This window comes from Hemicordylus capensis, chromosome 1, assembly GCF_027244095.1.
Source record: "Hemicordylus capensis ecotype Gifberg chromosome 1, rHemCap1.1.pri, whole genome shotgun sequence".
Lineage (NCBI taxonomy): Eukaryota > Metazoa > Chordata > Lepidosauria > Squamata > Cordylidae > Hemicordylus > Hemicordylus capensis.
Window position 1 is genome coordinate 220,409,074 of NC_069657.1, and position 25,070 is coordinate 220,434,143.

General features: G+C 44.1%; 2 protein-coding genes across 12 annotated transcripts in view; one reads left to right on the forward strand and one right to left on the reverse strand.

Moving 5' to 3' along the window:
- The window catches only part of ALS2 (alsin Rho guanine nucleotide exchange factor ALS2), a 98,439-nt gene extending 93,809 nt beyond the window's left edge, over positions 1-4,630 (reverse strand). For 5 of the 8 annotated variants that reach the window (XR_008312509.1, XM_053280047.1, XM_053280039.1 and 2 more), the window contains exon 1: positions 4,480-4,630. The gene's annotated coding sequence lies outside the window, so the exon portion shown is untranslated. Of the gene's footprint in view, positions 1-559; positions 839-4,479 lie in introns of those variants that run through there. The other 3 variants (XM_053280029.1, XM_053280019.1, XM_053280002.1) reach the window with 3 other exon arrangements.
- CDK15 (cyclin dependent kinase 15) overlaps positions 4,560-25,070 on the forward strand; it is a 101,265-nt gene continuing 80,754 nt past the window's right edge. For 2 of the 4 annotated variants that reach the window (XM_053280162.1, XM_053280182.1), the window contains exons 1-6: positions 4,575-4,793; positions 9,721-9,894; positions 11,083-11,232; positions 16,505-16,602; positions 19,038-19,117; positions 21,784-21,878. In XM_053280162.1, coding sequence (XP_053136137.1) covers positions 9,775-9,894; positions 11,083-11,232; positions 16,505-16,602; positions 19,038-19,117; positions 21,784-21,878 — 543 coding nt within the window. In that variant the 5' untranslated portion in view covers positions 4,575-4,793; positions 9,721-9,774. Of the gene's footprint in view, positions 4,794-9,720; positions 9,895-11,082; positions 11,233-16,504; positions 16,603-19,037; positions 19,118-21,783; positions 21,879-25,070 lie in introns of all 4 variants that reach the window. The other 2 variants (XM_053280191.1, XM_053280172.1) reach the window with 2 other exon arrangements.

Genomic DNA, 25,070 nt, shown 5'->3' on the forward strand with positions numbered 1-25,070 from the left:
ATTGCATCGTAGTACATTTTTGAGAATGAGTCTAAATACCGGGGTAGGCACCTTGTCTCTTCAGCAGTTTAACTACAACTCCTCTTCCCCCCACCTCTTCTCACTTAATGTGTTGACTCCCCTGTTCTCATCTAACCTCACCACATGCCCACTTGGCCCTGTACCATTCTGAGAGTCCCATCTCCCTCACCTTTATCCCTCCCCTCCACTACATTATCACCTCCTGGCTCCTTCCCTACTGTTTTCAAATATGTTACTTTTCCCCCATTCTAAAAACAACAACAAACAATTCCTTGACCCAACCTCCCTTTCCAGCTATCATCCAGTTTCCCTTCTACAATTTATCTCCAAACTCCTGCAGCATATTGCTGCTTTGGTTTTCTCTAATCCACCTCAATGATATCCTCCAATCTGGCTTCTGCCCTCAGCACTCCATTGACACTGCTCTCACCAGGTTTACTAACAATCTCCTCACTACTGCATCCAAAGGTCTCTGGCTGGTTCTCCTCTTCCTTGACCTCTCTACTGTTTCTGACATGGCTGATCTTCCTTGACTCACACTGTGCCTTAGGTCTCCATGATTCCATCCTCTTCCTATCTTATTGCTCATATTTCTATACAGCAGGGCTCAACAGTTCTCAGTCAACAGCTCACCAGGACATCTGCCCCTTCCTCCGTTGTCTCCCCTTTACTGTGAGATCTTTGGGACAGGGACCTCATTTTTAGCAAAGCAACTTGCACATAGTGTAATAATAGAAACTAGTTGAACCCACACAGAGCATCTGTACGCTAGTGCACTAAGCCTTTGGTTTCCCCTGCTTGCCCATTCCGCCCCCACCCCCAGTCACCCATTCTTCCCTCCCGCCGCTCATGAGTTACCCATTCTTTCCTCCCCACACTCAGTTGCCCATTCCTTCCACCCACCCACCGGTCGCCCGTTCCTGCATATACTGACAAAAGGGTGATAGAGGAAGGGAAACTATACTGAAGCTGAGTATATGTACATAGGGAATAGACTAAGGCATTGTGATAAAGGCTTCATTGAAAAGGTGGGTTTTAAGATCTTGGAAATTAAAGGAAATAAAAAAGGGAGGCCTTTGCATAGGTAATCCAGGAAGACGTTCCAAGAGACGTAAGTTTTGGGCGGTATAAAAATATGATAAATAAATAACAATAAATAAATAAGGATAATGGCCAGCAATAAAAACTAGCTGAACCTGCACAGAGCATCTGTGCACTAGTGCACTCAGCCTTTGGCTCCCACCCACCCCACTTTTCCATTCGCCGCCAGCCGCCCGTTCCTCCCCACCACCCGCCCGCCAGTTCCTCCCCCACCACCCGCTCGCCCCAGAGGAGGCTGCCCCCTCCTTGCCTCTCTGCACAGGTGCAGAGAAGCCTCAAGTGGCCGGCAGGCGGGCCCTCTCCACCACCAGTTTGGCCAGTCTCATAGGAGCAGCAGCTGGGCTGTCTAAACACTTGGCACTTACTTCCCCCAGCCCACTTTCTTTCTCCAGCCAGCCGTCTGGCCGCTTCCTCTCCCCCACCACCTGCTCAACTTCTTTTGCGGCCACCTGCCACTTCCCCCGCCCTCCACTTTCTTTCTACTACCGGCCACTTTCTCTCCACACCCACTGCCCATTGGCCTGCCTGTTGGCCTTATCTTCGCCACTGCCACCATTGCTTTCCTCTCTCCCTCCCAGCAGCTCAAGCATGAACTCTCGCGAGAGCTGCCACACATGGGATTAGCCACAGGTACATTTTATTGAAGGAAATAGATAGATAGATAGATAGATAGATAGATAGATGTCTTCAAAGCTCTAAGGCATAGCCCCATGCACATCTAGTTTGGGGGTAAGTCTCACTGAACTCAGTGAAACTGGCTTCTAAGCAAAGATATTAAGTACTGCACTGTAATTTGGAGAGCGATAAAACCCCAGGGTTGATGAAAGTTGCAAAATCACGATTAAAAGCTGGTGCAGTTTTTAAAGCTGATATCACAGTAAAGTGTTAAACTACTAACCATTTTAGACAAGAGAAAACATGTATGGCTGGGGGTGGGGGCAAGTAAAGCATACTAAAAGGAATATAGATATTGAACAAAATGTTGTGTTTTACTGTAACCCACAATCACTATTACAGGTGCAGGGGAAAAACCTGTTGAACAGGAAATTATCCCCACCACCCCAGGATAGTTCAAATAAGGTTGCTTCTGCGTTTCACTACTTTTGATAAACTGATGGTGAGTACAGAACCAAATATGAGGATCCTGGTGACATCAGAGTGGACAGATGCTAGAATAAGATGTGTGTGACAGAGAAGGTGATCCCAGGAGCTTTTCAAAATGTCATATTTACCGAGCACCATGCCAACTTCAAAAATGCAGGCTATCAAGTGACTTCCTAGCCAATTCCCAGATGTTTTTAAAATTCTAAACAAGGAAATGAAACATCTGATGCAGTCCTCAATATGACTATAGCACAGGGACTCAAAGAGTGAGGGTGATTCAGGCAACCTTCAGACACATGGGGTACAGTGTTGCAAGCTTATAGGAGAAATCACACCTACCACTCATCTGAATCAAGTGCTTGCAACTGAAGGGGGGATGAGAGTCATCCCAGAGAATATATATTTCCTCTCTTTAGAATAAATAAAAGGCTATGGCAAAAACTGGCTGACTAGTTATATTTCCATTAAGGCCTCATGCAGAAAGAGGGGGGAAAAACAAAGAACATGAATGTGCTACAACATTCAACATATGTGACTTGCTTGCTACATTTCACAAGTCTCTAGACTTTTTTTTTAAAGTTGCCTACATATCATTATTGTTGTTGGTGAAAGCTTGAAAGTCATATCGATGGCTATCAAGAAGTAATGAGAAGGCAAACAGAGCCAACTCAGAAGTCTCATTTCAAATTCTAAGTTTCTCTCTCTCTCTTTTTTGAAGATCAGATCGGAAGTTTTGGTTGTTAATTTTTTTACCATTTGATTTAACAGCCCCAGGAATGAGAGCCTTTCTCAGAAAATATGGCTGTCGTGGAAGGTCTTTGCAGTTTCTGAAAAAATATTCTTTCCCTCAGCAAAAAGAACTATTTCACCTGTTGTGTTGTATAAATGGCACTTAGACTAGTACCATGAGTACACAAGAGCAGCTGTGCTGCATCTCATCTAAGGCTTATCTAGTCCAGCATCCTGATGCTTATCTAGTCCACCACCAGATGCCTTGGGAAGCCACATAACCAGAATATGGAGTGCTCCCTCTCCTGCCATTGCTCCTCTGTAACTAGTATTTGGAGACTTCCTGCCTGTGAATCAGTTGGCTGGTGCCCATATTATCACTGAACAAGTCTCTCCCTCTATTTACTCATGCCATTTAGAGTTCTACCGGCCATGTGAAATATTTTCTTCCCTTTTTAAATATATAATCCCAGACCCTTTGAGGCTGCACAATCATCTGCTTGGAGCTAACCTGCATATTTTTGCAAATTATATTTGTAAAAGAACCGTCTCTCAGAGCAGTAAGGCTGGCTTTTCTTGTTTCATTAAGTAGCAACAGAGGCATCATTTAAGATTGCTTCTAAGAATCAAAATAGCAGCAAACGCAAGCAATACTCATCTCTGAAAAATAAGTTTTATTTGGAAAGCCCCTTATCCCAGGTGACAAGAAGGATCTTATTGCAGCTTGATACTTTGCCAGGTATTTGTTTTTCCATGAAAAAGACTACACTAGACACAGAGTCACACATATCTAGGGCATGTGAAAGAGACAGCAGATATATTTTGATTATTATGCTGGACAACAGGCCAGGGGATGGGGGTCAAAAAGGCTTAAAGGAAACAGGTAATGTGTGATGCTGCTGCAGGTGCAGAGTCAAGAGTCCCTGCTAATAACTGTAACACTGACAGATAAGCAGCTGGATTTTTTTTTAATCAGTGATCGCTAAATCCTAAAAATTGTGAGGGAGAATGGAATGGAAACAACTCCCCTCCCTTCAGGATGGGTAAGGGCCAAATGCTCACGAGGTGACATCGACGCTTCTATATGCCCAGTGTATAGAGCTAACATGGCAAAAGAAGGCAGGTAAGGGAGGCCCTATTCTCTGCAGAGAGACAACACATCATTCAGTCAGCCTGTATGACAAACAGGCTGAGGGGACTCAAAGAATGGCCACATCAACAGAAAGGATGCGAATAGGAGGAACATGACGACAGGCAGGTGAAGAAGCTGTTTTCCACACGCCGCACGGACACACAACACGCGCCGTCATGAGCACGTGACTTAAGTTTCACTCCCGAGCTTGGCTCTAGTTCTACTCCGCACCCATCTCGCGCGCTGGAGGAGGGGTACGGAGACGACTGGCGGTTGGAACTCTGGTTGCTAGGATCCCAGCGCTCGCGGGGTGGTAGCGCCAGCCCTCCCCACGCTCCCTCCCCCCTCCCGGCCACGCAGCAGGCGCTCCCTGTGTCTCTCTAGTCTCTCACCTGGACCCGCGCGACTCGCTTTAACCGCCAAGATCCCCGCCGGCTTCTAGCGACGCGTAAATCAGCTGATTCACGTAAAGAGGAAAGGGGGCGGGTCCTGGTGGGGCGGAGGGGAGGGACCAGCCTCCCGGCCCTTGGCGGGTGAGAAATAGTAGAGGCCGAAAAGAGAGGAGGGGGTAGGCTTTGGTGAGCGCACAGACGGAGCCTCGAGTGGGACAAACTAGTGTAAAGAGCGTTAGCCTAAACGCTCTGCCGACTTGGAGTGGGAAGACCAGTCTTTATGCAGGGAAATTAATTCGCGTTATGCAGTGGAGGTGGGTCAAGTACCCGTGGGGGACGCCATGGTCATCTCATTTATTAATCTAATTTTCATATTCTACCAGGACACTCAAGGCAACCTAAAGGAGGTTTCAAAGTGGTCTCTTATCCACTCATTGACCAGATCCAGCAAGTTGGCTGTCCGAGACGATGCCTGGTGATGACACACACACACACACAACCCGACAATTGCGATGAATTCAGGCGGCTGTCAAGCTACGGAACTTGTGAAAATGCCAACGTTATTATTTTTTAAAGGCTGCAGTAACACACACACACACCCGCCCCGCAAAAAGCACCTTTAAAAATCTTAAGGACAACTTCATGGCGGGCGACATATGTGTGGATATGAAAAAGAAAGTTGTTTTTTTAAAGACTCCTGGGTTTCTTTCATTGGCATAAATTGCTGCAAAAGTACTCATTATTTTCACTGCAGGGTCAGGGTTTATGTTAGGTGGAAGGAAGGAGATTTGATTAGGGAAATGGCGTGGGTGGTGGTGGTGGTGAGAGAAGTGTTAAATAAGGCTGCAATTGGCAGAAGAAGACTGGCACGGCCCTGCCGGCCACACGCAAGGTCAGGCTGGGATTCGTCCCTCCCTTGGGCCTTTTGGACACTCACTGAACTCCTTTAACCGGACTCTACCCAAACCCGTAGGGACTTGCGTACAGTGATGTATTCTCTCTGCCTTTGCAACCACACATTCGTTAGTACGCGGCCGTGTTTTATCGGGAAACTCTATTCACTACTGCTCTTGTAAACCATGTGTTAAACATTCTCTAATAAAAGTCAATCTCCTCCCCCAGTGCTGCTTTTCTGATCAAATTTGGAGCCCCTCCCTCTCATGATATCTATTGGTTTGTTTATATAGTGACGCCCACATACATGGTACTTTACAAATAAGGGAAGGACAGATTCCTGTCCCAAGCAAGGAGCTTACACTGAAAAAAGGGTGATCGAGGAAGGGAAACCAAGGCAGGGGTGAATGAATGGGAAGAATATGCTACATGTATTAAACTGAGTATATGTACATAGGGAATGGACTAAGGCATTGATTGTGATAAAGGCTTCATTGAAAAGGTGGGTTTTAAGATCTCGGGATTGAAAGGAAATAAAAAAGGAGACATGCACATAGGTAATCCAGGAAGCAGTTCCAAACATAAGGATAATGGGCAGCAAGTGAGAAAGGGTGGAGTCATTTGAAAGAGTAGGAGGCTTTGGGGGGTTGGAGCTGAAACAGCCAACATGGAATATGAGAGCTGACATGTATGGAGGAGGGGCAAGGCCATGATGGAGTCCTTTGAAGGCAAGGACAAGGAGCTTGCATTGGATCCAGAGTAAACAGGAGGCTCAGGCCAGGGATTTAAAGAATGAAGTGGGGACGTCTTCTCTCCCAGCAACAAGCAGTGAATGGTTTTAGAAGCAAAGGGTTGGATGGAGACAAGGGGATTGAGGTGAGCCAATGGAAGAACAGCAAAGATAAGGTTGCAGTAGTCAGTAGTAGTTCTACATCATAATCAAATTTATCTTCCCTTGAGCTGCTTCCCTATGGCATTCAAACATGCCATGGTTTCCCTATTCTCTGCAGCTACCACAGTCTCACTTCTAATGCTTGTCTCCATACTCCCAGAATGTGCCTCCTTGGCAAAACCTCTAGTTCATGCCCTGATCATGATACCTCCCTGCCGCCCCTTCCCCGCTGCTGCCCTGCAAACTTCCCAGTAGTCCATTGTGCGCATCTCTGACGTGCGCATGCACAAAGGACTACTGGGAAGTTTGCAGAGCAGCAGCGGGGAAGGGGCGGCAGGGAGGTATCCTGCTGCCCCAATTACTCTGAACATTACGGCGCCAGAGCAGGAAAGCGGCGGGAGGGGTAAGTAAACCCTCCCGCCGCTCTTAAAGCTACCCCGGAACCGAACCACCAAGGTCCGGACCGGTCCGGAGGCCTTTACGATGGCCTCCGGACCGGTCCAGGCCCATCCCTACAGAGCAGCTCCCTTGCTGCAATCTATTTAAAGTCAGCCCTCAACAAAAGCTTGATCTTCACTGGAAGTCTGGGCAGTGTCAGCTGGCTGATTCAACAATTGCACTGTTCTACTGTGCTCTGTCCTTGGATTGTGGCGAGTCTCAAATAAATATTTCCTATTATAATTATGGAAGCAATTGAGTTTGACATTTTCTTGTGGATCAATAAAATGGCAAGCCTAGGAGGATCTAGTCTTCTGAATTCAGGTGTCTCTGCTGAGTTTATGACCGGGTCCAGAGGAAAACACTTAGGTTCCAGTTTAATTAATTCAATTTCTTACACTTTCACCTATACTTTTAAAAATTATTAACAATTTTTATTGCAAGCCATTATGTGATTTACAACTTGGCCATTCCCATACCTGCCATGTCTCTATTTTCCCATTCACCTGAATGAGAAAATAGGGACATGTTGGCAGGTATGCACACATACCCCGTAGCCCCTCCTCCCCAAACCCACCCTGCCCAACCCGAACCCACCTCCTTCCCCCCAACAGCTGGGGGAAAGTGAGAGAGAGGGAGAAATAGAAGGGAAGAAAGAGAAGAAAGATAAAGACAGAAGAAAGAAAGGAAAGACAAACACACCTTTGTATCTCTGGATATATGTAAGTTAAAAAGGCTCTTATAGGTACAGCTCAAAGAAAATATTCCAAATTTCTGACCATTTAACTAATTTATTTGCCTTGACAAGGGCCCATTTTTCATGTCTGCTTATTCAAGCAAGTTGTGAACCCAGTCCTCAAATCTGGCTGTGTGTACGTATCCTTTCACCTGTATTTTATGTTTTTACTATATTCAAACCAATTTAATGTTCAATACTTGCAATCAAGAAAAACTTGAGTACTGCTAAGGGCCTAGGGACCCCTAATATGGAATTTTCAGCACTCTGCCAAAATTACAATTTCCATGGCTTTTTGCAGAAAGTCATAATTTTAAACCTGTTTAAATTTATGATATAGATGAGTTGTGAGTGTTTCCTAATTCCTTGTTTCCTTGCCTATTCCTGTCTGTGGGCAAAGTGGCTCTGGTGTGCAATGCCAACACAGCAGTATCTTTGCTGTATCCCAGCCTCATGTACCATTATTTCTCATAAAGTAAAGTGGAAAATCATGTAAAGCTAATGAAAAGTTGAAGAAGAACTTTTCTTGTACCTTTGCATACTTGCATACACATCTAAAAAAGGACATTCTAGAACTGGAAAAGGTGCAGAAGAGGGCAACCAAGATGATCAGGGGCCTAGAGCACCTTTCTTATGAGGCAAGGTTACAACACCTGGGGCAATTTAGTTTGGAAAAAAGACGACTGCAGGGAGACATGATAGAGGTCTATAAAATCATGCATGGTGTGGAGAAAGTGGATAGAAATTCTTCTCCCTCTCCCATAACACTAGAACCAGGGGTCATCCCATGAAATTGATTGCCACGAAATCTAGGACCAACAAACGGAAGTGCTTTTTCACACAACACATAATCAACTTGTGGAATTCTCTGCCACGAGATGTGACAGCCAACAACCTGGATGGCTTTAAGAAGGGTTTAGATAACTTTATGGAGGGGAGGTCTATCAATGGCTACTTGTTGGAGGGCTAAAGGTCACTTCCAGCCTCAAAGGCAGGATGCCTCTGAGTACCAGTTGCAGAGGAGTAACAGCAGGAGAGGGCATGCCCTCAACTCCTGCCTGTGGCTTCCAGCGGCATCTGGTGGGCCACTTTATGAAACAGAGTGCTGGACTAGATGGGCTTTGGGCCTAATCCAGCAGGGCTGTTCTTATGTTTCATTCTTTAACATTTCACATGATTTATGTACAGGAAACATTGTAGTGTACTAAAATAACAGATAGTCATATTGGCATTTGGGGATGGCGGGCGGGGGCATAAGCTAGTAATACCTTTTAATGGAACCAAACAAAAAGATACTGGTTGACATTCAGACTAATGAAGGGTGTGTGTTACTAAGCAGCTGAAAGTGTGTGGGGGGAGGAGTGGTAGATGGACACTGTAATCGCCCTAAAAGTGGAAGTGCTCTTACCCCTGGACTTACGGGCTGAAATCCAGGTCATCCACAGCCCCTGGAGCCCCCAAATCCTCTTTAGTCTGTCCTGAGTGGTGTGGTCTCCTGTCCGAGCATGATGATGCTTAATTTGCAGGGGAGGGGGACCTCCAAAGGCCTTTAGGTCCAGGCTCCATAATTACATAGGTGCACCTCTGCCTAAAAGTCTGCAATTAAGTCTGCAAGTCTTAAAATGGAATATAAGAGGAGTTAAGCAGACTCATGTTGATTAGTCTCACTAAGTGCCATACACAGATGAAAGGCTGTAGAATACAGAATAGCAAAAGGTAATGTTTCTGCTGTAAACAGTATAGAAATATGTCCAACATTTATTTTACAGAAATATAAAATATTTTTTAAAACCCTGTTGCATTATGCAAGTGTTTACATTTCTAAGTTCTGCACCCTCCAATTTAGCTCTCAAATTATGTAAATTAATATTACAATAATGTATGTAAGTTTGCTAATTTTTACGTGAACTTGGTCCAATTAAATGCTTTGTTCTGAACCCCATATATTTGACTTTTTGCAGAATATGGATTTTTTTTTTTTACAGAGCTGTGGCGTGACAGGAAGAGACATATAATTGAGAGAATGATCCATATTAAGATATCAATATTATCAATAATTCAACTGAAATAAGATTCCATTTTAACAGGTCACTGATTATAGGTATGGGAGGTTTCAGAAACATGTTAATTAAAAACAAGGTAGATCTGCAGGAGATGAATGTGGAAAAGTGAGTTTAAGATGTGGGAGAAAAAGTTTTTTAAGTCATAAGACCACTTGTGGCAGAGCCCTCATGCAAGTCATATGAACATTCATGCTTTTCTATTCTCTGGCAAATTGAAGGAAAAACATAACAAGAGGGAGGGGAAAAATCAAGCAGTCAGAAGACAGGAGAATATGGGAGACGTCCTGTGTGGAAATGCTTTTGACCCAACCTGCAAATGTTGTTGTGAAGAGGCAGAAAGTTCACGGCAGCAGGACAGTTTTCAGTCTAGGGAAATGGAATGTGTTTTGAAGGTATGTAGTATTCTAGATAGCCTGAGGGTTCTGAGTAGGCTGGTGTTAGGAACTGGGATAATTGGACAATTGCTTAGGGCCCTAATGTTGATCCTTGAGACCACCTCTGTGCTCATAGCCTTTGTGTGGTAGTAGCAAATAATCTCTCAGGACCTACCCAGGTGGAGGGGGGCAGGGAGCTGGCCCTGAATCTGACATTATTTTGGGGTAAGTTTTCCATGGAACGTATTACTGGAAGTTTCCAGATCAGAGTCTTGGTAGTTATGTCAGTCCCATAAAAGAAGAAACATTTGCAAAAGTAAGATAATATTTATTGGATAGAGAAGTATTTAAAATTGGTCAAATACCTGTCATGGAAGGTAGGATGTGTGTGGAGAGAGGACTTTATAGTGCACTGTTCCTTAGCCAAGGCACAATATGCCTCTGTGCACTTTACACACAGAGAAACATCAACAAGATCTCTGTCAACAAGGACAGGGCCATCAGTTGTCATGGATGGAGGACAAGTTTTACCTTCACTGAGACAATGTCCCCAATAATAGCATTGTACTTTTCTAGTTCAGGTGGAACTACACATTAGCTTGGGAAACATTTGTTTCCACTCCTGAATTTGCTGGGATAACAAGAGGGAGCACTTTTGTGGGAGAAGAATTGGTGTGTAAGAAGGGTGCTTAACACCCTTTTGCCTGCCAATACCCTCCTCCACCCCCCAGAGTGTTTCCCCCTGTTTTTCAGTTTTTGAAGCCTGGCTGGGGGAGAAATGCCTTGAAGGTATTTGCAGGGAGGAATCTATGGTGGGGAGGATTAAAACTGCTAATTCTTCCCTACAAATGCCAGTCAATCAGTGTTAAGAGACAAATACAGGGTTAAGAATGCTGTGTTTCCCTCATCATGAGTAGTTCCACACTGAGGACCAATCTACATGTTACATTAATAATCTGATTGACTCTGGCATGCTTGGTTTTTATTTCCTCAGTACTTGGGGAGAGGGGGAAATCCAAATCAGGACCATAGGAGGAGGGGGATTTTAACCCATTGGCATTGCCCCATTGCAGACGGCCCCCTCTGTAGTTGCTATTTGCCCTGTGAGGGAAACCCTCATTGAGTCAGAAGTGAGAAAAGGTGAAGAAAGGAAATAGATAATATCAGATATTATTTTTGTCCTTGTTTGCCTTTTCACCTTGCCAGCTAACAGAACCAAACAAAACGCTGCAGACAGTGAATTCATTCCAGCCACAATGGTTCCACACACTTCAGGCACAAAAAGCTGGAAGATCAAGGCAACGCCGTCTCAGTGATCCTTCCCAGGAGCAGGGTTTTGCAGAGAGATTCCAGTGGGTGAGTGTGCATTGCATGGAGTGATTCAAATACAACATTTATTATCATGTATGTATTTGAATGTGTAGCCCAGCCTGTCCCAAAGGTTTAGTGCAGCCAACAATCAATTAGAATCATAGATAATATCAATCATAACAATTACTAACCATAAGCCACAAAATAAACACTGTAAGTAGAGGGCTGTGTTGCTAGACTTGCCTTAGAGAAAAAGAAATGCCATGTAGGTAAAATCTGCTTTATTGGCTCGAGTTTTGTCTGGGAAGACATCTGAAAGCTTGCTTTTCAACAGGCAGAATGCAAGGTATAATGTTAATTACATGGCAAAGAAGGTTGGTTGGTTGGTTAGTTACTTACTTGTAGTAAGAAACACTTTTATAAGCAATTTTTATTCTGAGAAACTCTTTTGAGGTTTTTGTTGCCCTGCACAAGCTGAGCATGCTCCTTGGAACATACCAAACATTCTCCTGCATTCCACTGCAGGGGAAGAGCAATTATACTGCCCCAGCAGTGCCAGTATAACAGCACACAACCAGTGAAGACATGCCTTGCATCGGAACTGCTAAATGTTTTGTGTGTGGACTGCTCTTACCCACTGCTTGTAAACATTTGTAACCTGCAATCCGGTTCCACTTGAATCAAGAGGACTGTCTCTGATCAGAACAAGGTTTTGATGCCTAAGCTCAGACCTGCAATGTGTGAAGTATATTATTGTTATTAATATAGTCCAGTTCACATATATAGCACATTATAAGTAATGAGAAAACAGATTCCTGTCCCAGTGGACTTGCAATCTAAAATCGACACAAGGATAACAGAAGAAGAAGTGGAGGGAAGTGGAAGAAAGGATAAACTGAGGAAAAATATGCAGTTATTTCAGGTTCACATATTTAATCTTACAGCAGGGGTCCCCAGCTTTGTAGTATAACTTCTGGGGCCCCAACTCCCCTTCATCTCCACTGGGGCCCCAACTCCCCTTCATTCCCAAACAAGATTGGGAACCCTATTCTATTCTATTCTATTCTATTTATTTGTTTGTTTGTTTATACTGCCTTTTATAATGCATATCAAGGAAGTTTGCAGAAGTTAAAATACAATAACATTCCACAAAAGTTGCATTTAAAACCTCAAAATCAATCAAATAGTAAAGCCATAAAACGCCAAGAAACAATTAAAAAGAAATAAATACAAGAAAGCTGAGAAACCTAGAGCCTCTAGGAAGTAAAAGCCTGAGTAAATAAAAAAGTCTTTTGTTGTTTTTTAAGAGCAGCCACAGTTGTCACAGAGTGAATGTTTACTGGGAGAGCATTCCAGAGTCTGGGGGCAACAATAGAGAAGGCCCTGTCCCATGTGCACAACAATTTAGCCTCTCTCAACATTGGCACATAGAGCAAAGGTCCCCCTGACGATCTTGTTGGGCGGGCAGAAACCCTTGGAATCATGCTGTCCTTCAGGTATTATCCAGGACCCAAGCCATTAAGGGCTTTAAAAGTAATAGCCAGCACCTTGAATTGGATCTGGAAACAAATTGGCAACCATTGTAGCTCTTTCAGAATAGGTGTAATATGCTCTGAATGAACAGTTCCAGAGAGAATTCTGGCAGCTGCATTCTGTACCAATTGAAGCTTTCAAATATTTTTCAAGGGCAGCCCCACATAAAGCACATTGCAGTAATCCAGCCACAATGTGACTAAGGCATGGGTAACGGTGGCCTGATTTGCCTTCTTGAGAAAGGGCTGCAGCTGGTGCACTAGCTGAAGTTGTGCAAAGGCACCCCTGGCCACTGCCTCCACCTGAGCTTCCAAGAGCAGAGCTGGGTCCAGTAACACCCCCAAGCTGTACAATAGCTCTTTCAAGGGAGTACAACTCCATCTAGAGCTGGTTGAATCACCCTATCCCAACTGGCTTTCCTACTGATCAGTAGCACCTCTGTCTTGCCTGGATTCAACCTCAGTTTGCTAGTCCACATCCAGCCCATTCTCACATCCAGCCCCTGGTTCAGGACATCCACTGCTTCCTTAGGATCTGATGTCAGGGAAATGCAGAGCTGAGTGTCATCTGCTTATTGATGACACTTCAGCCCAAACCTCCTGATGACCTCTCCCAGTGGTTTCATGTAGATGTTAAACAGCATGGGGGACAAGACTGAACCTTGTGGGATCCCAAAGACCAAAGTCCAAGGAGTCAAGCAGAAGTCCCCCAGCACCACTTTCTTGAACCACCCCCCCCCCAAATAGGAGAAGAGTGCTTAGAGTGCTGGACTAGGATCGGGGAGACCCAAGTTAAAATCCCCATTCAGCCATGAGACTTGCTGGGTTACTCTGGGCCAGTCACTTCTCTCTCAGCCTAACCTACATCACAGGGTTGTGTGAGGAGAAACCTAAGTATGTAGTAAACCGCTCTGGGCTCCTTGGAGGAAGAGTGGGATATAAAATGTAGAAAATAAATAAATATACCTGAGAGGCAGTCCAGAAAGATACCATGGTCAATGGTATCAAATGCCTCTGAGAGGTCCAGCAGAACCAACAGGGATGCACTCCCTCTGTCTGGTTCCTGACGTAGGCCATCCACCAGGGCAACCAAGGCAGTTTCAGTCCCAAACACAGGGTGAAAGCCAGATTAAAAAGGGTCTAGATAATCTGTATCATCCAAGGCTCTTTGCAGCTGCATAGACACCACATATTCTATCACCTTGCTTTAAAAGGGAAGGTTAGAAACAGGCAGATATTTATCAAAAATGGTGGAATCAAGGCTGGGCTTTTTTAGTAGTGGTCTTACCACTGCCTGCTTGAGGCTTGATGGCATCTTGTCCTCCCTTAAAGAAGCATAATTGGCTCCAACCACCTTCCTTGGCAGATCTACCTACAGACCCGCCTCTCTCACCCAGTTACATCCCATCCAGTTAGATCATCTCAGATGGTCCTTTTGTCGGTCCCTGATTTCCGAGAGGTTCAGGGCACTAGGATCTGTGAAAGGGCCCTTTCGGTTGCTGCCCCATTTCTTTGGAACTCTCTTCCCCTTCAGATTTGTTTTGCCCCTTCCTTACTTATTTTTAAATCTCTATTGAAGACTTTCTTTTTCGCCAGGCTTTTGCCCTGTAGTTTACCTATTTCTTTTTAAACTTCTTTTGTTAGTTAATTTAGTTTTTAACTTAGAATGTAATTTTTAATGTTGTCTTGTTTTGCATGTTTTTGTGCACCGCCTGGAGTCTTTGGAGTGGGTGGTATATTAAATGTTTCTAATAAATAAATAAATAAATTTTACTAGCCATGAAGGGCAAGGGTCCAGAGTGCATGATTGCCTGCACACCACCTAGAAACTTGTCCACTTCCTCAGGCTGCACTAACTGAAAAGAATCCATCACAATCAGACCAGATGGTTGCCGAGGCATGTCACCTGGAACTGCCAAAATCCCGGAGACCAAATTGGCACGAATGCGAGCGATTTTATCTGTGAAGTGACATGCAAACTGGTCACAGTGGGCTGCTGATGGTTCTTCCCTGACCACCTGGGGGCCTGTGTGAAGCAATCATTTTGCCACATGAAACAGCTCTGCTGGCCTTCACTGTGCAGGTGGAGGTGGAGATAAAACATTTCTTTGCCTCCCCCACTGCCACAAAGTCGTCCCTAAAATGGGCTCTAGCCTGTGTTTGGTCAGATTCATTATGAGTCTTCCTCCAATGTCGCTCTAGCCGTTGTCCAAGTTGTTTCATTGCCCTAAACTCCAAGGAGAACCAAGGAGCAGAACGGGCTCCACCAAGCTGAGGAGGGCATTTAGGAGTGACCATGTCAATAGCCCGGGCTGTCTCCACATTCCAGAGATTCACCAGGGCCTGAACAGAGTCACCAGTTCTGGACACTGGAAACTCCCCAAAGGCTGTTCTGGAAACCGAGCAGCTCCATAAGCCTTGGTGGCGGACTATTCTAATTGGTCCACCACCCCTGCAGAGGTTGTTCAAAGCAGTTAAACTAAACCCCACCATATGATGATCTGTCCATGACAAAGGAGTTATGTCAAACTCCCGCACCTGTAAGATCATGAAACCTGGAGGGCAGAGCTGGAGGGGCCCACGCCACTGAGCTCTCCCAACCAAGTCTCTACCACACATACCAGGTCTGCATGCTCATCTACAATTAAATCATGGATGAGAGATGGTTTTGCATTGACTGACCTGGCATTCAACAGCAGAACCCTAATTCTTGAGGGAGTGTTCCCAGAACTCCCTGTAGGATTGAGAGAAGAGCCAGAAAATGGAACAGGCCTCAGCTGCCTAGATCGTTTCCCCCTGTAACAGCCTGCCCAACTCCCACCACCAAATTTCCCTCTGCCCGCCACCCGAGAAATAGCTGCCCCCAGACTACACCCACTTCCCTGCTTTCCCAGGCACATGTTAGAACACGACAGGTGGACTGAATTGAAAGGCGAAGTAGAATTTATAGTACAGGGACAGTACTAAAAGCAAAGTCCTCTTCACCCCGCAGGCCACTGGGAAGTGGGTTCCTGCATGCATCAGAGGTGTTGCTTGGTGAGCAGGGCTGCTTGCAGAGGCATGTGGTTATTACCATCCTTGCAGACCCCAGGTATTCCCCAGCGATACTACTACTCCTGTGCCTCAGGCTATGAGCCCAAGGCCAAGAGCCTTCTGGCTCTTGCCTAAGGCTCCTGCCTCTGGCAAGGTGCCTCCATTAAGTAGTGTTACCTGCAGGGCGGTGGGGTAGAATGAGCTCACTACATCTTCCAGGTGTCAACAAACCCAAGTAACACACCAGCCCTTACCAGCTCAGCTTTCTCCCCCATCTTACAGTATGATGTGAGGACTGTTTGGATAGTCACTCTGCACAGGAAGGGGCTTGATGGGGTTGCCCTTTTTCCATGCTGAAGTTGGCGGGACTCTGATTTCTATGTAAAGAAGAGAGTTCCTTTAAGCATGTACAGAATATACTTTCTGTGCTGCTGAAAAAATGCAGCCTAGTAGATGCGATACAAGTCAAACAGTGTGACTTCTTAGCAGCTTTGAGCCCCACTTAATTTCTTTTGAAAATTAGCAAATGTTGATTGTGAAAATTCTTGTAATTGAATGAGGATGAAGTGTCTGTCCAGTTTGTCTCATGAAGCCTTTTGTGCAACAGTTTACTAATTTCTATATAATACTAAATTGACCCAATAGCAGATACCATTATTCATTTCATATTCTTAGCCAACCCATTGTTTCTCTAATAAATAAGACCTCTTAAAAATGTATAACCAAATACACATTTTCCTCCTACACTTTAGCAAAGAAGGGGTCTCCCATTTGGAAATGCCTCCTCCTACCTGAATCTGGAGAAGCTGAGTGAAGGTTCTCACTCTACAGTATATAAGGGGATCAGTAGGTGAGTGTTTTATAGGGGAACCCCTGTTGGATTAATCAAATTCACAATGTTTACTCTGTGTATCAGGAATTCATTGAGTACAATTAATTTAAACTAACAGAATAAATTTTCTGTTACAGATATTATTAGAAACATTCTGGAATGCAGGGAATTGTTTATTGAGAACCAAATTGCTAAGATGAAAGGTCTGATCTTTGGATTTCTGGGCTATTAAAAGGGACCTTAAATTTGTTCTGAAGGGGCTATCCAAGAAACATAGGAAGCTGCCATATACTGAATCAGACCATTGGTCTATCTAACTCAGTATTGTCTTCACAGACTGGCAGCGGCTTCTCCAAGGTTGCAGGCAGGAATCTCTCTCAGCCCTATCTTGGAGAAGCCAGGGAGGGAACTTGGAACCTTCTGCTCTTCCTAGAGCGGCTCCATCCCGTAAAGGGAATATCTTCCAGTGCTCACACTTATAGTCTCCCTTTCATATGCAACCAGGGCAGACCCTGCTTAGCTAAGGGGACAAGTCATGCTTGCTACCACAAGACCAGCTCCCCTCTCTTAAAGGTAAAGTGTGCCAACAAGTCGATTTCAACTCCTGGCGCCCACAGAGCCCTGTGGTTTTCCTTTGGTAGAATACAGGAGGGATTTACCATTGACTCTGCCCACGCAGTATGAGATGATGCCTTTCAGCATCTTCCTATATAGCTGCTGCCCAATATAGTACAAGCAGGGATTCAAACCGGCAACCTTCTGCTTGTTAAGTCAAGCATTTGCCCACTGCACCACTTAAGGTGACTGAAGTTCTCAACATAAAAGAGTTTGGGGGACATGGCCAGGCTGTAATTTTGGACATTTGCTACAATGCAGAGTATGCTATCTGAATGTTTCTGTAGCACCAGGTACATAAATACTGTTTCTGTGACATGAAAGACCGTGCACCCAGCAACCTATATCAACCTGCATTTATAACTTGTTTAATGTTGCTCCCACACTATCTGATTAGTCTGAAAATGCATCTTTCCATTCACTAATATTTTACAGCAAAACAGCACTATCAAATTGCGTCCTTAACTGCACCTAATTAATCTGTTTCTGTTCTGTGCTTGGTGAAGAGGTTAATTTCTAGTTTCCTCTCAGTAGTGTGTGTGTGTGTAAGTGAAGCAATATTTCACTGTAAAAATAAAAAAGAAGAAGAGGGAATCGGTAATTAAAGCCTCTACCCACCCCACAGAGAAGAGGAATTGACTAATTGTGGGGCAATTAAAAGGCAACTCATCACTAATGCCACGCACATTAAGGAACAGGGTAGTGTGTCGTAAGCTTGGAGTGGGCCCTAGGATAAAAAGTGAAGATGGGCCCCTGCCCCACTTCTTTTTCTTTGGAGAGGTTAGAGGGAGAGAGCAAAAAGGAAGCTGTTGCTCAGCTAGCAGGCTCCCGGTCCCAGTGGGGGGGGGCCTTTGTCCCCTCCCCCCACTTTGTTCAATTATAGCTGTACCCCTTCTGAGAAGGCAAAAGCTGCAAAGAGGAAACTTCTAATTAGGCATTCTAATTCTAGGGGACTGTTGCTGAATGGGACTTCTGAGTAAGTATTATAGAGAAGGATCTTGCCCATGGGGACAGGCATGGCCAGATAATGCAATAAGGACTGTGTGGAACCATCATTTTAATTCTGACTGTAAAACCTGATTGTAGAAAAGCAATGCCTCAGGAGAGTTAAGGGCTTCTAGTGTGGAATTTGCGTCTGCCTGGATCAGTGTGTGTGTTTCACCTGCAGACAGGGGAGTGAAGATTGATTTCTGAATCTAAAGAAGTGCATAGTAGACTGCTTTAACTCCATTGATCCCCATTAGAAAACTGTGGGAAGTTTTGTTATTACAACACACATTTGCATTACATATATTGAATCATTTGGTCAAAGACCATAAATAAATACTAAACTAAACTATATTGAGCAGCTAACATATGTAGGAGTTGCTCAATCCTGTTGTGCAGAGAGCATCTACAATGGCTTGGTTCACACAGTTCAAATCTAGATTTAATGTCAGTTACCGACATTAGCGTGATTGTGTGAGCCCACACCAAGATGGGAATCTCAGATTCATCTCAGGCTATAAACCACTCTGTCGTGGGTTCACACATTCATACTAATGTCAGTAATCCACATGAAACCTAGATACGAGCGACTATGTGAACCAGGCTTATGCTCATAGACGCTGTGCAGAAAAATCTGTGAATGTGTGACAGTCAGTGGGGTGGAGCATGAAGGGGGCAGGGCCTGTCATTGCAATCTGCTCCCTCCCTCTAATGCTTCCACTATACCCTGTGTAGTCATATGATCAGGGCTATAAATTGAAGGAGTCTCCTTTTGGCTCAACTCTCCTATAACTGAAAGATTGTACTGTTAAGTATGGGCCTTCACTGGTTATAATCTGTTGTCCATTTAGAATATATGGCCAGCTGGTAGCTTTGAAAGTCATCAACCTGAGGATCGAGGAGGGGCTGCCTTTCACAGCCATAAGAGAAGGTAAGAATAGAAAATGAGCCAAGGGTTTAATCTGTGCCAGGGCTCAGCCTCTGAATCTGGTTTCAGTACCAGAACTGGGTCTTGTAATAAACTGTTTCTGGGCATGCACAGAGTGCCTTTCTCTTACCACCAAACACTTGCCTTTACATACATAGAATTAAGGAGGGCTCTCAGAGCAGATGCCACTATGCCAGGCGTCTGTGTTTCTCTTTCTTTTTAGAAATTAAGCACCGAGTTTAGTTTTGACAGCTAAAACTACCCAAGCTGCTTTCATTGCAAACCTTGGCAGTTTTTTAATTTGTAAAAATAGCACATACTTAAAATGAGATTTTTCATGCAAGCACTAAGAGTTAGTGGTCTCAGACTTCAGATCTGTGGGGAAATCTGGGCAGGGATATATATATATATGTGTGTGTGTGTGTGTGTGTGTGTATACACACACACACACACACACTCTCTCTGTGTGTTTAAAGAATGTGCCAATGTAAGCCAAATTCTGGGCCAATAAAAGCTGTGTTACTACCTTAATATATTATGCAAGTATGCATATGCTTATTTTGCATGAATTTAATGGAAAGGGACAAGGAACTATACAGTGTCCTGAAGTCCTGCTTCCTGATGATCCGGCTGTCACATGACCATTGTGCAAATAAGCCGGCTAAATGCAAAGGCAGCTTCCATGAAGTTCTTCAGAACCTCCAGTGTGGGATGAATGTGCTTTTAGATATGGCAGACATCTCACTGTGGTTGTGTGTAAGTTTACAGAAATGACTCTTTCGAGGAGAAGAGAATCACACAAAAGCGATAGAATGTGCAGGATAGTGGAGTGTTCATTTTATTCTCCATTATTTATTTTTATTTATTTACATTTGCATACCTTCATCCTAGGACCCCAAACAACTTTAAAACAGTAACAAAAGCATAATACATAAAAACATTATACAGTAAAAATACAGATCAAACGAGCACAGCTGCAGAACCAATCGTTGGCTAAAGCTCTGAATAAAAAGGTCAGTCTTCAAATAGGTGTCAGCAGTACCTTCCTGGCAGATCTAGTCAGACGGGTACTTTAAAAACACTGCATTTATGTATACTTTTAGGTTAGTAATATATGTGTGTCCTCTTTTTGTTGAAGTGGTATCATACTTTTCTGAGGGAACAGTTTTTCTCCCAACCACCACCCCACTTTCTTTGGTTGTTTGCTATAAGATATTCTAGCACTGGGCAATACGCCTGCAGTTTTCTTGATGCCTCTGATTTACCATACATCTTTGATGAAGTGCTTAATTATTTCTCTCAGACCTTTAGATGCTCCCTGAGATATGACATCTAAAACAGCTTGTTTAATTTACCATTAAGACTGTTGCTTTAGTCTGCCTTGGGGTCCCAATGGAATGATAATCTTTTCCCACACTAAGGAGAAGGGGGGGGGGAATAAACATCTTCATTCCAGCCTCTAGAAATAAAGAAATATTCATGATGCTCTGATTGTTGCTTCTTTTTCCTATTTTGGACGGTGTGTCATTACTGGTCCTGGATGTAATTAAACACTCTGAGAACTTATTGGGGCAATGAGTGTAGAGGCAGGACTGGATTCTAATATAAATAAGGAGTTGGAGGATTTTGTGTTTTTGTTACAAATATCTGGGCTGAGCATTGGCCTGTCTTAAAGTTGAGAAAGCCCATTCTATGAATCTGTCAGGCAACTTTGTTCAGTTTCTCATAGGGCATGACCTGCACTTTGTACCACTAATGAGGAAAGCTGCGAGGGTGTGGGGACATGTGGCTGACCTGCAAGCACATAGGGAGCTTGCCAGCAGCTGTGGGACAAGGACCCAATGGCGGCTCCCTTCTTCATTGATTTCTGTGAATGAATTAGTGCGCGCATGCCCAAGTCACACCCCCTATGTCAGATGCAGGGGGAGTGGTCTCTCCTGGGATGCGGCTATTCAGCCCCGTTGCAAAGTTTCCCCTCCTCCTTCAAGGAACCGCTGACTGGGGTGAGGAAACTTGGTAACGGGGCTGAATGGTACTGACCAGGCCCCCTGTATATGTCATGGGTGCAGGGGGGGTGGCCACTAGGGCTCCTTCCCTGCCACTGTTTCATTGAAATGCTGGCTGGCTTGGTTTCCCCCCTCTCTGCCTGGGGGCGGGGGGAAGCCTGGAGGCAGCCAGCATTTCAATGAGCCCCAGGCCAACCAGCGTGGGAAGGAGAGGGGTGTGCCTTGTGCTCCCAGCCGGTGAACTCACTGTCAGGGTGCGGGAGGGTCAGGAGCAGGGGGGTGCTTGGTGGCTCCCTCAGACCCTGGCAACTGAGGGACGCTCATCCTCCCCTGCTCCATTGTCCCCATGCCCCTGCTGACATGCCCTGCAGTGTCATGTGGGCAGTGCAGACCTGCCTGTAAATCGCATGGTGACACTGCAGAACAGGAGGTACTGCTGACTCATGCACATTGTGTGCTTACTTCCACTGAGAATAATGAAAGTAGTCTGCAACATGCAGTCACACAGGATTTCTTCGTTATTGCTCCTGCTTCAAATTCCAGGCATGGAGGTTTTCTCAGGCAGTTTATTTTAACAAGACTGCTTAACAATTCATGCTTTTAAATGGCTTCCTCTCCCACTGATAGCAGCTCTTGGTCTGACTATTGTCTATGTTTCTTTAGCGTCCCTCCTCAAGGGCCTGAAACACACCAATATTGTGCTCCTACATGACATCATCCAGTCTAAAGACACCCTTACATTAGTCTTTGAATACATGGTGAGTTGTTTTTCTCCTGCTCAAAACAATCTCATGGTTCAGTAAAACTGCTGTCATATTTTTGCAATGCTACAAAGCATTTTTAGTATGATATGTAAGGAATTAGTACATCACAATGATGGTGCTTCTTTTTTCTTTCTGTCATGCCCATGAATGCTTTCTGTTCCCTTCCTCCCTTCACTTAAGTAACAGCCATGGTTTTAAAATGTGCCTTTCTTAAACCTAAAACTTTCAGGAACTTATTGATTTGCTGTTACCATAGCAACAGACTTGTAACACCTTGCAGTAGGCACTTTCCCAATTTCATTAACAAAACCTTTCAACAAAATCTCCCTTCCCCTCCTTGTCATATTTGCAAGTATTCTTGCAGAAGTGACTTTGCTTTCAGACATAAGGTGGTAATGCTGGGGCGTATCTGGACTTCCCCTTTCCTCAGCTTGCAGTCTTCAGATGACATTCTGGGATTATGAATCTAGTTGGTCATGGATTGTTGCTTAGGATAAGTAGCCTGGTATCAAGGAGCCAGAATATATGTGAGAACAGTAAATGGCCTAGGCAAGTTTGCAGGCAATGCAACAAATAAAATAAAACGTAGGTTAATAACCTGGCTTGTGCGAAGATCACTTACAGCAGGGATCCTCAATGTTGGCCCCCCAGATGTTCTTGGACTTCAACTCCCAGCATCTTTAGCTGCAGTGGCCTTTGGCTGGGGATTCTGGGAGTTGAAGTCCAAGAACATCTGGGGGCCCAACGTTGAGGATCCTTCTTACAGCACAGTTTCCCTGCTCAGACATCCTGGAAAGCTGTGGCTTAATAAACCAGAAAGATTTCCATTTAGCTGAACACATAAGGAGAGGAAAGGGGAGGCAGAAGAGAGAGCACATACTCCTTCCATGCTTGTTCACGATCCAACACACCTTGGGTTGTTGGATCATCTGAACTAGGCCAATGAGTTACGTCTCCAGAGTGCATCGAGTTGACACCAGAATTCCAGAGACAGGGAGCAGTATCTCAAGGGCTTTTGTCACTTGATTAATATAGATTATAAATTTACATACATGCCAAATTGCCACATCTGGATATAAATGCAAATTGGGCAACCAGAAATGTAAGAAGCTTAAACACAGGGAACTAAAAGAAGTAGAAGGACACCAATCAATCCCCCAGTATTTCAAAAGGAAGAAGAGATTGGAAGGAGAGGGCATGTTACAAGGTTAGACCCAAAGAAATTATGCTTGGGCACTGAGGATCCTTAATCCACAGAGGCACCATTAGGCCCAGACCTCGGGGCTCAAGTCCAAGGCCCTGGCCTCCCCAGTTCCCCGGAGGGTCCCAGCTGCACACCTGCCAGTGGCCAGCACATGGAATCTCCTCCCTGTGTGGCAGCCGGTCAGGCTCTGCAATGCCTCCCCGCCCTGTGTATGTAAAATTTGGTATCTACAGATCATCAGGAAGTATGACTTTATTTCGCACAAGTAAGTTCTTCAAAATATATCTATTACATATTTTGGATGATATATTTGTGTGAAATATATTTCCTGATGACCTACAGATACCAAACCTTGCATAAAGAATCCTGCCACTAAAATTATCTGAATGCACTACTTTTTACATGGGGAAAGGTTAAAAAAAAATTTTGGTCTTTTAAAGAAGAAATTCTGGACATATTCTTAACTGTTGTTGTTCTCCTCCCAGATGACTGGAGTGTGGCCATTGCGGTCTCTATTTTTTTTTTTTTAAGACAATAGATATGTTCCTGCCAATTAAAGACCTATACGTCTTTTAAATATAATCAGCAAATCATATGCCAGACATTTGTGCTGGAAACTTTGTAATTGGCTTGATCAATAGAACACACTAAAGATGAACAGGCGGGTTTCAGAGCCAGAAGATCTACCACAGATCATTGCTTGATTTTACAGCATATACTGTAATAGAAGAATATACACATAGCTCAAATTCTTCACTGTTTGCTGCATTTGTAGATTTTAGGGCAGCTTTTAATTCAATTTCAAGGGTTCTTTTATGGGAGAATTCCCATAAAATAATTCCACCACTGATGAATGGTTGTTGCTAGTAAGGTGTAATTGTGCTGGCCAGCTTTCTAACACAATTACAACCTTTAAGGGTGTCAAACAAGGCTGTATACTAGCCCCTTTTCTGTTCAATATTTACATAAATTCTCTAATTAAATGTCTGCAGGGGTTAGATCTACATGCTCCAAAATGGGTGGATAAATGGTTGCCTATTTTGCTCTGTGCAGATGATGCTGTTATTATGTCACAGACCCAGACTGGCCTCAGGAGAACTCTTAAGGCTCTCACTCAACATTTCAAGGAGCAGCAGTTAATTATTAACCATAAAAAATGAAAGTCATGGTTTTTCTAACAGCACTAAGATTCATAAATGGTGTATAGACAACCGTGACATAGAACAAATTAATTGTTTCAAATATTTAGGAGTTCTCTTCCAGGCTTCTAGAAGGAAGATTGCCAAAGTCAATTATGTTTCTTCCTTGGCCCAAAAAAGTGCTGCGGCCATCTTAAGATTCCACCAAACACAGGGAGGAAATTTCCTTCTGGCTGCTATAAAATTATTCAAGGTGAAATAGACAGCACAATTAATATATGGGGCACAGTTACGATAGACTCTGATTCCAACTTTGGGCCTCTTGAAAGAGTGCAATCTGGCTTTTTAAGATATCTCTTTCTGACACTTAGATGAGCATGGCTAAGGTTAAATCGAGGTCCAGTTGGGCTGATTTCCCTAATATTTGACAATTGGTCAAACTGGTGGAAGAACATTACAAGTAAATTGCTCTCATATGGCCTTTCACCAGAGCACCTTTTATTTTTAGGATGTGCAAGGCAAAAGATATTTGGGACATGGACTTCCAGCACAACCTAAGTCAAACTTCAAATATATATCTTTAAGATATATCTTTATCGTTAAGATCTTTAAGATCTTATCCAGCAACTTACTTATTTTTCACTCACTCTAAGTATCGATGAGCTTTCTCTAGGGCCTATGTCAATGCCCTCCCCTCAGTACTTTTAGAGGGTAGGTATCGTAACATACCAATCTCTCAGAGGTTATGTCCATGTGATTCAAGTGAGGTTGAGTCAATTGCTCATGTTCTTTTATCATGCATGTTTTATTCTGATTCTCGGTTAAGGTTGATTCAACCATTAT